The following is a 16,188-nucleotide window of genomic DNA, read 5'->3' as shown; positions in this document are numbered from 1 at the left end:
CCGGTGCGCGTGGAGCGAGAGAGCGGCGAGGTGACGCTGCGCGCGGCCCTGGACAGGGAGGCGGTGGCCGCCTGGGAGCTCGTCGTCCGCGTCCAGGAGCGCAGAGGTGGGTGTTAGACAAAGTCTGAGACGAAGTAGTGGTCTTGTCCCATCAGGGAGTCGGAGAACAGTTTGTCCCCAAGTGACAACAAGCATCTAACTGTGGTTTAGCATCAGGTGTCATACACAGTTATGTTGTGGAATGTAGTTTGGGTCTTCTAAATCTGGAAATCATTAATATTAAAACACTGGAGGCGACAAGAAGTATTACGTAGCTTATGGAAAGTGTACTGTACAACTGTGTGAAAATGCTTGGAGCAGTAAGGTGTCAGTAGAATTTAAGTGTCTCATCGGTCAGAATTCTTAGTTGTTAGTGAGTGGTTGAGGCACAGTATGTTAGATACAGCACGCTTCTTACACACAGGTGTTTGTTATTAAAATGTTCCCATAGCTCTCCTCCTGTAAGTGCCTAACTTGAGGCATGCAGCTGAAGCCATTGAGTTTTGAGTCACTATTAAAGTTGAGCGCGTTTAACCCACAAGCATGATGTGCGTTTTGCAGGACTGGAGCCTTTATGTTTAGGTAGCTGTTATTTTATAAAAGCACCTCACGAGTTCAATGTGCGCCATTAAAATGGCATATCTGTGACATAAATTGTCATTTTTCACAAGCTCTTACTCAAGTTAAATGGAATAGCTAACTTCATTTACTGATTACACATACTGCTTTTAAAAATTATCTTTTCCTTTTTAATTGTCATCGTGGTTAGTATTTTTTTACCTATGAAAATACGGATTAGTTTAAGCATATTTTAATTTATGAATGGTGGATATCTCTGCATATTCACCATGTTTCTTTTTTAATTTCATGTTACTTCTGATTGTAACAATGTTCCAAAGTTTGCCTAGAATGAGTATTCTGGAGAAAATCTTGTCAGAAGAACGAAATTGGTTGGCCTGATTTCATCTTGAATAGGTTTAGGAAGGGTTTGGCATTATGTGACTTCTAGTGGTTGTGAAAACGATTGACTTCTCAGCAGTGCAGCTGCTCAGAGTGATTTCCCTTAGCCACAGAGCAGCGCAGGCGGGAGAGATGAAAAGCTTCCCACGCGATTCCTTTCCCTTATCGCGTCTGTTTTCTGACTGAGGGGCAGCCCATAGGAGTGAGAGGCAGTTTATTCCTCGGTGTCTGTGAAATCCCTGAGGATGCCTGCAGGGTTCTAATTAGTGCTGACAGTTTCAGTGACATGGATACTTCTCCCTGTGAAGCAGGCTACATCAGCAGCTCCTTTCGCTCGGGTCCTGAGGAGCAGCTCTCAGATCCTTCTCTCGTTCTCGCTGGGGTTTTGTCGTGCCTGTCGCTGTCGCGTGTTGGTGTCAGTCACTTGCGCTGGCTTTGTGCTGTGTTCCATCTTGAGCTTTGGCTGCACACCGAGAGCTTGATAGACCAATTTCCAAAACACAGCACTTTCTGTGTCCCATACCTGCTCCTCAGTCTTGAGCAAGGCTGCCTGCCAAGGGGAATGTCATTACTCCGAGGCAGTGACAAAATCCATCGGGTCAATCCGAGTGTGCTGCTGGGATGTTCACCCACTCTGTCATGTAGCTTAAGTTCCAGCCGTTTGTTGGTGTCACAGTTCCCTCTGTCAGGATCAAGAAGATGTTGTTAGAAAAGTGGTAGCTAACCTTGCCCCTGGTTACTGCTGGTCTCACCTTTGTGATGGTTTTTTTCTCTTATCTAGTCTGAATATAAAATTCTGAGATTGCCTGGAACAGAGCTTGTCATTCTGTCATGCCCGAGATTTCACTTCCAAGGCAATGCTTGCTAATGCAATTCAAAAAAATCTGAAACAACTTTTAATTTAATTCCAGGGATTTTTTTTTTTTCCCTGTCATGTAGTTTCACTAAGTAGTTTGGAGTGTTTTCCACTAGCCTGATAAGTTATCGCTGGTAGTATGTAGTAGTAAGAGAATAAATCTCTAAGAAATATGTAGGACTAAGTTCTGACTCTGAGATTAGGTAGACAGCAATTAATTGTGGACAGTCCAGATGCCATACTTTAGATAGTGGTGATTTGAAGTTTCTTGGTTTAAAGGAGACTAAATTCAAAATACATCTTATTAATACTATTATTTTCATCAGTTAAAGCTTAATAATGACTTGATACTTTCAAAACTCAAGTTGCAGAATGCTTATACATTCATTTTATAGGAGTTAAAATGCATTTAACATAATACTTTGAAACAGATTTAAAAGTTGTCTCTCTCCTTACAATCCAAACTGCAGTAATCTGAGAAAAGATAACCAAAGGGAAGGGGTAGGAGAAAGATGCCTAGCATAACTACGTGTTTTACTTAGTCTGAAATAGATGCAGAATATTGCAAAAGCTCCAGGAGAAAACAGCATTTACAGAAGTGAACTTTCAGGGTGAATTTAAGTGTGGAGATGGCTACACTGAATTTTGTTGTGAATAAAAGTGCAAGTTCATGTTCTTTCTCCAGTTTATTTACTTTCCTTTTAACATTTGTGGTCGCTTATTTTGCATTACGCTTAACCATAAGCATTCCAGTAGCTGTGGTTTTCTAGTATTAGAGCTTATGAGATCAGATATCCATTTATGTTCAAGTGGTATAAAGTTGTATTAATTTCTTCAGTTTTTTTTCCACTTTGTCCTATTCTTGCTGCCTGGTAACTGAGAACTGAAAATGAACCAATAATTAATTCTGTCATTACTCTCTTCTCAACCCAGGCACTGATGTCAAGGATAAGACAAGATGTTTAAATACTTCAGTATATAAAGTCTGCCCTCTTTTCCTTTATCTTTTCAATGTAGTTTCTTGTGATTCATTTGTAATGTGCACTTCATTACCTACAGTAGCAAAGAGTGCTTAAAAGCATTGTGCCACAAGTGGTCCTAATGCATGTTTAGGAACAAGTGTTGATTTTTTTTTTTTTTGACTGATGGAGAATTCTCAAAAAAGTAGCAAGAGGATTGGTATATGGTAATAAGACAACATTGAGCAGTTTCTTCCTAGTTTGTGACAGCTCCCATTCTTCAGTTCATAAGATGGACTGCGTTGGAGGTTCAGTCCTGTTCTTGAATTAACTTTGCTTTAGAGCAGTCCAAGTGGCATGTAACAGGCTGTGTGTTTGTTTATTTTTTGCCCTTCAGCCAAAATAGAATTTTAAATACTTTTCTGTTCATCTTGATTCTGTCCTGGGTAATCAGCACAGCAGTGTGTCCAGGGCTGGTGTTCCAGATGCAGCCAGACCTTTAGCATCTCAATATCCAGATATCTTCCACATGTACATGACAAGGAAGGGTTTTCTCTCTCTGAGTTATTGAAGGTATGAGTTAAGTGAGCTCACTCCACTTGGCTTGGTAAGTAACTACCAACGTAACTCACTCCTCACTACCTGGAGTATTTCTTAGTAGACCGTAGGCTTTGTGCTGATACATGTTTTCCTGTGTCAGGGGTAGCTTTGAGGGGCTTTTTCTGTATGAACAACTCTTCAGCATGCAGATTAGAGGTTTTTTGGCAAAGCTGCAGTCTAGCTCTAAGATTTTTGGTAGTGATTTGCACAAATTACCACTATAATTATTGTCATTACCAGTGCATTACGTGCTGTGGTTACTTTGTGACTGGACATATTTTGGTTATAAATGTCATGGGTTTTTTTTTTATGTAGATGCCAAAAATAATCCTTTTAAAATCCTTTGAAATAACAATTTTGTCTGTTTTACTGCTATAGTAAAATTATCTGCAATCTGCAGAGGAAATAGTATGTTATTAGGTCTGTTTATTCACAGTGTATCTCTGTGGTTATTTAATACTTTGTAGACTTTGTTTTATCATAGTTTTTGTTTTCTGGAGGCAGTAATTAGTCACTAGAAAGTAGCAACAGAAAAATCTGGACTTGTAGTGCTAAGTGCTTTTTTAATGGAATGGGTTCTCCTGTGCCTGTGGAGAAGTTTCAGAGCCTGGACAAGAGAGGAGATAGCGCCTTAATTGGCATCTCAACTTCAGATGAGCTCTTATCCAGCCTAGATTTGAACACTGCTAGGCTGGGATCACCCACAGCCTCCCTGAGCAACCTGTTCCAGTTTCTCACCACCCTCCCAGTAAAAGATTTCTTCCTAACATCTAGCCTAAGTTTCCCCTCTTTCAATTTGTACCCATTACTCCTTTTCTTGTCCCTGCAATTCCTGACAAAGGGTGTCCTTCTGGCTTCCCTGCAGGCTCCTTCAGGTACTGGAAGGTGCTGTGAGGTTCTGCCTTGACACTGGACAGAAAAATCAATCTCGAGAGCCAAAACCCCTTGAAATTAAAGTATGGCCTGGTAATCTTTACATTTTTCTTAATTAGCAAACATTTTATGCAAAAGAAAAAAAAACAAGACACAAACTTTACAACCCCAAACCAAAGGGAAACACTAGGAAAACCTCATGCATTAGTTTGAGCCATGAAATGCTAAATAGAATTCCAGAATTTCAGGGCTTAACATGTTTTTTGGCACATGGTTCTTGAGGAGGAGATTCCTCCAGTGACCCCCTTGATCACTCAGCCCTGAGTTACAGTCTTCAGTTAACCTTGCCTGGAAGGACTGATGGTTATGCTCACGTTTTTTTGTGGCATTTCAGGATTTTATGCCATTCAATTTATTGGGACACAATTTATTCTTCGCAAAAGCATAATGCTATTTTTAAGTTTTTACTCAGTGGGCAGAAGGTAAAATTTCTTAGACTGTCATACACATTAATACTTCAACGTGGGGTGGCATTTAATTTGAGAAGGAGCCATTATTATTCCATTAGTGCTTGGGGGAAGTGCATTAAAGATCCCACCTCTCTAATCCTGCTGTCTCAAGCTCCCTTGACCTTATTTGATCCATGGGCATTAGTTTAGTAATCTCCTGCCGTTCATTTTTTATCAGTGGATTCACTGAGGGTGATGTTTGACATGCCTTCCAACAGTTAACAGCAGTCACTTGTATTTTTAATATAGTTGTCCTGTTTAAATCAACACAGAGAGTGGAGATACCAATTTTAGTAATATTTTCACCTTGAAGGATTTCATGCTTGGAAGTCAAGGATCATCTGTTTTAATTTCATCTGAGGCCTTAGTCCCTTACTAGCTGTATTGATTCTGGGGGGATCATCCCTAAGAATTAAGTAGCTTCTGGGTGATGTTTTGCCTTTTACATTTCTTATTACCTCTTTCATGAATTACAGCTGTTAACAGTTACACTTCAAGCTGAGCTTAAGTTGAAATCATCATCTATTATCCAGCAGATGGGTTTCATTAAACTGCAGTGGGTTTCATGCAATTAAGTAAAAAAAAAAGTATGTTCTGTGTGCATTCAGAATAGCTATGGGTGTTTACAGGCTTGGAATGTTACTGATTTGTGGTAGAAAGGATTGTCCGAGGAAGCTGTGGAGCACCAGTTTGATCAGTCTGAATGTTTTCAAATTATCTGCTTTCTATTCCAAGCAGTCAGATTAAAGTGAGACTGCTGTGACTTGAACACCAAAGCTGTTTAGATCTTCTGGCTGTTTATCATCTCAAACATTCGGTTTCTGCAAAAGAAACAAACTTTTTTTTTTTTTCATTTTTTTCCTCAATATCTAACTAAATTTCAGCACAAATGTGACAGTTTGATAGAACTAATAAATTATGGAACATACAGGCCAGGTTGGATGGGCCTCTAGTGGAAGGTGTCCCCACCCATGGTAGGAATGAGATGAGCTCTAAGGTCCCTTCCAGCCCAAATCATTCTATGATTCCATAATGATCCAAGGAAGAACAGCAGGCTCTCTTGGTTAGGCTACTGATTGTGGTGGCATTTTTACATTTTTTTTTTCTTTTTTTTTCTACCTCCTTGCACTGGAAAGACTACAGAGAAACAAGCTAGATTTTCCCCAAGAAATTCTAAGGGAAATTTCAAGAGAACTTCCCATCTTGCAGTGGCACAGTAGCTGCTCCTGCTTTAGCCAAGTGCTCTTCTTATGATAATGCTTCTTGGCAATCAATAGTAATTAATTAAGACACACTTTTTGTTATTTAAGGAGTCTGTTGTGATTATTAATTTGCAGTCATTATTTCACATCTGGGCATGCTTGGTTTCTCTGACTGCCACACTCTGATTGATGCCACCCTGGGAAGTCCCTGATAACATGGTTATCACCTTGATGTCTTTTAAATGGTTATTTATGCTAACATCCTTTCTGCCATGATCATTGAGCTCCTCTGATGCTTTCTTTACTTTTGTTTTCTGGTTTGCTTTAACTTCTATTTTAAAAGCCATATGATGGTAAGGAGCAGAGATGTGCCAGACTGGCATTCTTCTATCTGCAATAAAGATGAGGCATATTAGGAGGGAATGTGGGCTGTCCCCAGCTTGAGCCCATCAAAGTTATCTCTTTAGAAGGTTTATGTTTTATGAATGAGCTAACTACTGTACTTAAAAGTAGCCCATCATATACCTCAGGAATTTTCAGAAATGACAGTAGAGAAATGTTTGTGCATAATTGTCCTATTTTTTGGAAGGATATACAGTAGGACTGGGTACAATAACCAGTAGCTTTTATCTCATGTTATGGTATGAAAAAGTGATTTCTCCTGATTGCAGCTAGAGGCTTAGGGCATTAAGATTTTTTTCTGAAAATGTATCTTCCCAAACCCTATGTCAGTAGGTATTTTACATGAAGACATATTATAGAATGAAGTTTTAAAATAGCACAGTATGATATTTGCAAGGAGTCTTCAAAACTTCAATATCCTCTCAAGCAACTCCAAAATATTTAACTTGCAGTAACCCAAACAAAAAAACCCTGAGTTTTCAAAAAACATTTGTCTGTTTTATGTAAGAGTCTTAGAAGTGGGAGCAACTTAAAAAAACCTCCAAAACCATAAAGAAAAATACCAGCTTGCATACTTAATTTGCTGATGGATGTAGGGCAGTTTGTAATAGCAATAGTAACCTCAAGGCTTGCAAGACTTTTAACACTCTCATAATCTCCTTTTAAAAATAAATTGTAATGACCTGAAAATGCCAGGAGCAACCCAGCTTCTCAGCCATTATTGTTTAATCATGATAATATAATACCTCGTCCCTCAGTACATTCAAGGAATGTATAATGTTTGTCCACAATTGTAGAGACATGTTCAGTCAACTACATATTCTCTATTGTCATATTTTTAAAATCAGAATGTCTGGCATTGTCAGTTTTATCAATTACACTGATGCAGAGAAGCCTACATTTTTAATGAATATAAGGATTTTATTTTCAAGTCCTGTCTTTTAGAATTATCCATTGGATTTTTGAGAGAAAAGACAGTCATATAATCCTAATGCAATCAGAAGTCTGAGAGTACATTGGATTTCACAGATTGACAGCATCTTTTATAATTTGACATGGTAAAAAGAGATGGGTTTAGAGGCAACTCTGACCTACAGTATTTGAAATTGCAAACAGACTGTTTCAGCAGGCATGATTTTCAAGTCTTGGTTTAACCAGAAGAGCCTTCAAAAGTTGCTGTTAACTGAATAATTAAGTATTAAAGCCCTTGCCTTCTTCCTGCCACCCTTTATTGGTCGGTGGGGGAATATTTTTTTTCTAGTTGCTGTATGAAATGACAGGATTTATCAGTCTGCAATATCTCTCTGCAATCCAATTAATCTTTATAACCAGCTGCAGTAGCAGGTTGGAGGAACTGGTTCATGTTACTTTATGTTAAAACCCCTTCTCAGAAAATTAATGGCGAACATCACAGAAGAGTTTACTGGATTCAGTAAAGCCATAAAGAACCTAAAGCAGAAGAGAACCATTATCTCATCAAGCCATTTGACTGCTTTTTGTAATATTCAGTATGTTCTTCAATTTTGAGAAGTCTTTAACTTGAACTGTCCCAAGAGGTTCATGATTTTGAGAAGGCTTTCTGTTCCTAAGTTCCTCTATATGTCTTAAATTTGATGTGAGAAGTGTAACCCAGTCTTCATAGGATATGAGTATTAAGGCTTTTTCCTATTTTGTTTGGTTGTTGTTATTGCTGTTTAGATGTTTTAGAAACTCTTTCTCTATTTTTTTAATGACTCTTTACCATTTATTTCCATTTTTGCTATGATTAAACTTCCCAGCAAGTTATCTAATTCTTTTTTGTTTTTTTGTTTTTTTCACAAAGGATGAAAATTGTGAGTGATGACATATATATTTCCTGTGAGCAGAAACTTGGGCCAGCTAGTGTACTACCTTACCTAATGTGGCTGGATTTCAGAGCAAGGCAGCATAATAAATCCTTCTGTTTATCAGTTTTCGACCACAGATAGGCATGAAAAATAAGCAATTATAGATAGATACCTATGATGAGGTTTCAGCAGCTTTTGTCAGTAATTTTAAGTTAAAAAGAAGTAATTCCAACTGGAGGGAATATCGGAGAGAAAAAACGCAGACTTCAGGATGAGCTACCCTAAGAAGGATTTTTGATGATACATGAATTGACTCTAATAGGGAATTAAGCATCTAAAGTAGGAAAAACCTCTGGACTAGAGTTTATAATTTTAGTTTTAGTTTTCTGTATAAATTGAAAAGAGAGCTGTAGAGAGGGCTTAGATTTGATACTGCGAAGGGCAAATAAGTGGTGTTTACAAATACATGGGAAAAGCAATCTGCTTAGTGAACCTGTTTTTACATTAATTTTCATACTGAAGAAAAATAAGAGGAAAGATACTTTCTGGTTAAATAAAAAGATGGTTTTACCCTTTTGAATATGAAGTATTAGTTTCTATATGACTTTTAAAAATACTGATTTTTGGCATAAGATGCTCCAGTGTTATGTTACTGTCATGTTTATGATCAGCAAGGGCCATTTTGTGTTTTATCTCCTCTTGCTCAGTATCTATGAGAAAGCAATTTAAATTTTTCTTTTCTCTGAAGCTAGGGAAGAAAATCTGTCAAATGCAAAATCTGTGTGTGTGCCAACAATCTAATTAGCAGAACCATTCTTTGAGAAGGATTTCTTTTGAATGGATGACATTGTGTAAGGTACCTATGATATGCCTGGCTTGAAAGTCAAACATCTAGCATTTAATATTGAGGCAGTTTTAATTGGTGTCATATTTACACAACAGTTTGAAAATTTTTTTTGGGAAAATGAAGCCCAGGTCGGACTCCTGACTTAGGATCTCAGTAGTGGTTGACTTGCACTGTTGAATATAGTCTCCACTGGTTGTCAGGGCCTGGTATTGGGAACAGATAATTTCAGTAGAACCTCTCTGTGTGTTTGTAGGACTTAACCCAAATCCACAGAGGATTATCAGTTTTAAGCTGTTTCTGCTAAGATTTGAGTGGAATTGTAACATATTAGTTCTCCCATAATGTAGCAATATTACTGCACATATACTACTAATAAAAACTATCCTTAATCATAATATATGAATGCAGATGCATGATAATGTATTGTTACTATTCATATAGTGATATATATATAACTAATACAGCTGTAAGGTACACATGGGGGATGTTTTGATGGACAGAGGCATTGAGACACCTGAACTATAGAGAGGTGAATATTTCTAAGATTTCTTCCATCCACTGTCTTGAAGCACAAATAATTTTCGTTAGTAAGGGAGAAGATTAATTTTATGCACCTTATTAAAAATGAGTTGAAATTCTGGCTTAAGGTCTGTTCTTTAAGGAAGCAGCTGTGCCAGTTACAAAACACAAGAGACTGCCTTTTGTAATGTGTGTGTCATGGTAATTACAATAAAGCAAAAACTTTACAATACTTGCTGTGCTAATTAGAATGTGGCGTTATGCTTGAAAAAATTATGTTCACAAACATGTACTTTGAAATCCTTAATGCATTGTCCTGCTAGACATCCACATATTACATAGACATTATTGTTGCTGTCAGTCTCTTCATCACATTTGTTGTCCTCTGGCAAGTCCTTGTCCTGTCATGCTTCGGTGGACACCCTGATGTTTTTTCCACAAGTTGTCAGGTCCCATTTGTAGGTCTCTGCAGAGAAGTACAGTCCTGTTCGGTGTTTCTGCTGTAGTTTTTCCTTTGATATATGGTATGCAGTCAAGGGAAAACTTACTTGCAGTCATTTTCCTCCAGACTGCCTTTATCTGGGAAATCATGATGATTTATTCAGCATTTTTTCTTATGAATCAGGTTGTCTGGGGTTGATGGAAGAAGATAATATACCAATAAGATCTGTAGGGTCATATGCAGTGGGAAATAGATGCTGGTCACTTAAAGCCATTACCTTCATTGCAGTTCCTACTGACTGTCCTAACAAAATTCTTAGGATTATTCACGTTTCAGAGGTAACCAACATATGGCTGAAAGCTTTGGTCTTGCCAAGATGTCAGAATTGCACTAAGGTCTCCTAACTGTTAAAATACAAGTACCTGGAGGAATGTGCCCAGGTCCTTTGAGTTCTTGAGCAATAAGGTTTGTTAGAGCATGTGAGGATCAAACTTGGTCCTTTTGCACTTTTGCAGAGTTTTCTTACAACTGTTTCTCAGTTACAAATATGTTCTAAGTACCAGCATATTAATTTTCAGTGAATTGGCATTGGTTAAGTGACAAAAGTGGGATTTGTAACCAGATTTATTACTACTTCAATAAAAATTAATTATTTTTCAATTGGGACTTACTTTTTGATAGATGAATACACACGTGTTAGGAACTCTAGCAGGACTTGAACCAGAGGGAGTTCAGGGGTTGATTAGGAGAGTGGTTTCCAGACTCCAGAGAGACAAACATCGGTAACTGTTCTACTCCCAGCAGGGTTACCAAGGTAGCATTCAAATCCTGAATAGGTCTTGCTATTATAGGGGCAGATTTTCAAAGGTTCTTAACTCAGCTTCTAATTTAGTGCTGCTACTTTAAGCCCACAGTGTGCCTGGGCAGACTAGGCTAACAGTGGGTATTTACAAACTTGGGGCAGCTTCCACCAGAGCTCTTCTTTTGAGAAGAGACAGGCAATCGTGACATTAACTTTCCCTTTTGCAGCTATTTTGTTTGGACACCTTTTAATTAAAATCTTAGGAGTATTCAGGCAGTCACTGATTGCGTTTGGCACTTCTCATTTAGAGCTCCCCCTGGTGTGTGCTGCTGTGGTGTATTTTAACCTTGGATCAATGTCCAGCATGTTCCCTCCTCTGCATTTTCTTAAAGTATCTTGGACCGGCTGGCCTGGGACTTTTGAAACACACATTGACACGAGACATGTCTGTGTGAAACACATCTGATACTATTTAGTATAGTAATGAGAAGTAATACACATGCTGCTGCTTTTGACATATTTGGGTTTTTCTAAAGTTTTTTTCAGCTTCTTTTGGCTTTTTTTTCCCCTTGTTCTATACAGAGGAGAAAGCAAAGCAGCTGCTTTTCGTAGTCTGAGTGCTGAAGGGAATTATACCTGGGTGACTACAAGGGAAGTGCTACAGCAGAGTGGGCTACTGTGCTCTCACCTCGGTGTGTTTTATAGCAAGGCAGTTTGAGTTTGTCTTTGGAAACTGGCTTCACATGCACTGTTTTAATAAACATCTATCTAGAGAAGCTGACTTGAGCATCCTTACACCGGGCCTCCCAATGCTTCTGTCTGCAGAGGTGCAATAATACATAGCCCACAGGTTGTCTCACAGTCAAGAAAATTGTTTAAGACTTGGATGTACATGGTAACTGGGAATTTTGCCCTGAAAAGTGTCAGAACACGTGTTGCATGTATCCACGTTCTGCAGTGGTGCAAGGCATGTTTAATGGGCAAACCCAATAGAGGTTCTTTTTCAGGAAACTGATACTTCTGTAATTTACTATTGTATAAATTAGGGGTTTTGCTGCAGGCATTGTTTTTTCATATGTGCTACTGTAAACTGATACTATATTCCCTGGAACATGAGATTCTGTGTATAGGGTGTAATTACAAAGAAATTAATTTGGATTTAACAAGTTACTGTCAATAGACTTTTTGTTGCTCTTTAGAGAAACAAACAAAAAAAAAGCCATGTACTCACAGATTTAAAATAAAGATGAATTAATACAGTTTTACAAGGTGAACTAAGAGAGCCTCAGTGATTATCCTGGGTGACTGCTGATTTTTCTAGTAAGAGAATTTTCTGGGTAAAAATAGAATGTACTTAAAGGTTGTGATGGATTAAGTCTCAGGAATGTAAACTAAGAAACTTTTATTTGACTTTGCCAGTCACAACACCAAGGAGTTTTCTCTACAATAGTCTACAAGCTGGTTGTTCAGAGATTGCAGGTTCTGATATGCTGTACTAAACATGCTACGTGCCAGCAGACAGGAACTACTGAGTATGGAAAACTGAAGCTGCAAGAGGGGGTGCCTCGGTGGGAGTGAAGGGATGACTTCAGTAAATGCACACCTCACACAAAGGAGCAGATTTTAGTTGGAATGTCGATGTTTTTTGGAGGGGGATGTCACTCTGCAGTAGAGAGGGAGAAGAAGTACAGCAGTTCAGCCTAAGTGAACTTCCAGGGAGAATAGGTCTCCTTAGCAGCATAACCCTGTCTACAACCTTAGATATTTTGGCAGCACTTCCTACTTAAAGATATACTTAAATACTAAGTTGTTTGTATTGCTAATTAGTTTTAAATTAAAACTGGTAATTTTAGATGTTCCTTTTTGTATGTTGTTTCAATTCCTGTAGAGCTGTTTTGAAAATAAATGCATGTCTGTATGTTTTTATGTATGTATAAATAATAAATCAACACTTAAATCAAGTATTAACACCATCAACTTTAAAAATTCTGACTTTGCATCCATTATTAAACTTGTGGATAAGTCATGTTGTAAGTCTAGATGGCTGTTTTTTCCGGGGCCACATTCCAGGCTGGAGCAAAGTGCAGTGTCAGTTGGGCTGCCTTTGGAGCCACAGTGGGCGAATGCCTCACTTTTCTGGAGCCAGAGGCATTAAAGATGGCCTGCAGGAGCACTCAGCTTGGCTTCTGTAGCAGAATATTTACAAGGTCAGTGCCACTCTGCTGGAAGCCAAACTGGCCAAAGGCCCAAGTTATATTCATACTCTGCTCCCTGATGTTACTGATAATTATCAATTAAACCACCCCCCCCTCACTCCATCACTGTCTCATGTGTCTTTTCTGCCACCTTTTCAGCAATACTTGCCTGATGTTTATTGCTTATTAGGAGCTCTGCTCATGGGTTAATTTAATACTGGTGAAAGTATAATAAATACTTTTTTTCTCAATTTTTAAGGATCTTATGCTGTTGATTTTTGGAAAATTTGATAGTTCCATTTTGTGGTGGTTTGTTCTTCTGGATTTTGACTGTATGTATTTAATAGTATTTAAACTTAAATAGGAGTGAAAACTATATTAGGATTTCAGTGAAATTTATAGAAGGGCAAATCACTGGTTAGGGTAGATTGGTTAGAATTTTTTGGCAACATGTATTTAATTTGCAAAACTCAGAGTTGCTGTAAATTTGTGTAAACAAAATATTTGATGCTTTTTTTTTCTTCAGAAAAAAAGAAAAAAACTTTTGAGAAAACAGGTATTTAAAGTTTGAAAATTTAATAACTTGTGATTTTTCTTAAGAAGAGATTTTAGAAAAACATTATATAGGTGGCCCCAGTCTTGCAGTTCAGCAGTTCAGCTGGTTAATTCTTCCCCACATTGTGTCTGGATGCTGGTCATTCCAGAACAGCTTTAAACTCCAGGTTTTTCTGGATTATGTCCCAACAGTATTGCAGTAAGTGCACACTCAGGTTGTGATAGGTTTCTGTTACTCTGAGTGCCATGAAGTAGCTGTCTAATTATTTCTTCCTTTTCCTGAGACCTTTAGGGAAGGATTGGTACTTGGTGCACGTGTCACTTACTGTGACAGACGTGAATGACAACGTCCCTGAGTGGGCCATGGAGCCATTCCCCTTCCTGGCTGTGGTTTCCCCTGAGGCTGCAGGAGGTACTGAAGTGTACAAGCTGCTTGCTGTGGATGCAGATGAAGGGATCCATGGAACTGTAGAATATTTTCTCTTGGAAGGTAAATTTTAACCCTCCCATTCCTGTGTAATATGCTTCACTATTGTGACTTTTTTATCCTCAGCATTATTTTCCCTTCCTCCTGCAAAAGGTTCATAAACCTTCAGCTCTGTGTGTGAGAAAAATCAACTTTTATTGATGGTTATGGACAGATTTCTTTGCAAAGTTGAGTTCCTGCCTATATATATCCCCGGGGGATGATGGGGATTGGAGCGGTCAGTATTCCCCAAGGCTTTGGCAAGGGAGTGGCAGTGGTGACTGTGTTTATGAGACAGCATGTGGAGGAGTAGTTCATGGGGTGGAGAGGAGGGTTCATGTTCCTATCCCTTCTGATTCATTTGTAACAAAATTTAAAGGTCTGAGTTGTGCAGAGCTAGTACAAACTCAGTGCTAATTTTTTTGTGTCTCCTTTTAAGAAACTTTAGTAATAGTTTGGAACTGTCTGGGCAGATGGGGAGCAACAATACCTCTCCAGCAGAGTATTTTCTGGTAAGGGATACTTAGGGTCAGGCAACACAAGTATCAGAGGCTAAAAGGAAGATGGAGAGAGATTATTTACAAGAGCACGGAGTGACAGGACAAGGGGGGGATGGCTTCACACTGACAGAGGGCAGGATTAGATGAGATATTGGCAACAAATTCCTCCCTCTGAGGGTGGTGAGGCCCTGGCACAGGTTGCCCACAGAAGCTGCCCCATCCCTGAAGGTGTTCAAGGCCAGGTTGGACAGGGCTTGGAGCAAGCTGGTCTCATAGCAGGTGTCCCCCCCTGCCCGTGGCAGGGGGTGGAATGAGGTGAGCTTTAAGGTCCCTTTGAACCCAAACCATTTTATAATTCAATGATAAAGAAGAGTGATAACTGTCTAGAGAAGTGAAATGGAATTTTTAAATGCAGTGATGAATGATGAATGTAATGACTGATTTCCAAGTTCTAAACAAACTTTTGAACTTTAGTGTGCGTGCTGATCCTAAGGCAAAGCCAACTTGGTAATTGACACTGTATTCTCTCCTAATTTTAATCAAGTAAAAATGTTCTTGATGATGACAGTTTTTGGACGTGTTCCTTTTAGGTGGTGAAGACAGATTTGAAGTTGAGAAGGACACTGGATGGATTAAAACAACAGGTTTGCCATTGGTGAGGGACAAGGAATATTTGCTGACTGTAATAGCAGCAGATAAACTTGGAAGCAGAGGGTCTCCAGCCTCTGTTTCTGTAATTGCTGGATTTCGACCACCACAGTTCACCAACATGTCGTACTTTGTGTATGTTCCTGAGAGCTCCCCACAAGGAGAACCGTAAGTAACAGCTCAAAATAATGCAGTGAGGTTGTGTTCCTGGTTTTGACTTCTGTTTGATCTCCCCAAAGCCTTGGTATTGTTTGTGAATCATAACTAGGTACTGTGAGAAGCAATTTAGGTCTCTTAATAGAAGTGATCCAGACCAGTTTGATGATGTGTTTTTTAGTCACGCTTTTACAGGGAAAAGTGGTATTGAATAATTGTGCTTTCTTACTTTTTGAAATTATATGAAAACAATTAGTAGATGCTGATTGTGTCTTAATTTTCAAACCAAATGCAGAATACAAATTAGTACTGTTATGTCATGAAGAGAGATATCATGTGTGAAAGAATACATTATGTGTCAAATTTGGAGAAGTGCCTTCTCCACCACGTGAAAATTGGAACAACCAAGATTCTTTTTCCTGTCTTCATCACAATGACAAACTGAGCTAAAATGAAGATGCCACAGAACTTTTCATTTTATTTCTCCATCCTTTGTCTAGCCATGTCAATTGAAATATCACAGAAAGTGTTAGTAACATAAGTCCACCTGAGTACTCAGTCCCTTCTTTTCCAAGCTGTTTTGTTCTTAAATATTTTGTCTTCCACTTGAATTGAGAATACTTTTGTCCAGTCAATGTGTTCCTTCTGTGGCAATTAAACTGTTACTCATATTGTATTATCTGTGGTGTTACTGTTCAGTCTGCAACATTGTTTTGCAGTGTCTAAATAACCAAGCACTGTTAAGATTTAAAAAAAAAATTAATCGTAGATAACAAGGTTTTTCTTTAAAACTGCAATGAAATTAAATTGCACAGGCATAAAAGAAATGGAA

At 38.5% G+C, this 16,188-nt stretch overlaps 1 protein-coding gene across 1 annotated transcript in view; it reads left to right on the top strand.

Annotated features, from left to right (window-relative positions):
- The window catches only part of LOC103620333 (neural-cadherin), a gene marked incomplete at its 5' end in the record, with an annotated part of 60,865 nt that continues 44,677 nt past the window's right edge, over positions 1 to 16,188 (top strand). The window contains 3 exons of the mRNA XM_017740834.1: positions 1 to 106; positions 13,879 to 14,076; positions 15,143 to 15,368. Coding sequence (XP_017596323.1) covers positions 1 to 106; positions 13,879 to 14,076; positions 15,143 to 15,368 — 530 coding nt within the window. The remainder of the gene's footprint in view (positions 107 to 13,878; positions 14,077 to 15,142; positions 15,369 to 16,188) is intronic.

Source organism: Corvus brachyrhynchos, unplaced genomic scaffold, assembly GCF_000691975.1.
Source record: "Corvus brachyrhynchos isolate BGI_N302 unplaced genomic scaffold, ASM69197v1 scaffold26, whole genome shotgun sequence".
In the NCBI taxonomy this organism is placed as follows: Eukaryota; Metazoa; Chordata; class Aves; order Passeriformes; family Corvidae; genus Corvus; species Corvus brachyrhynchos.
This window is presented reverse-complemented; position numbering and strand designations above follow the sequence as displayed.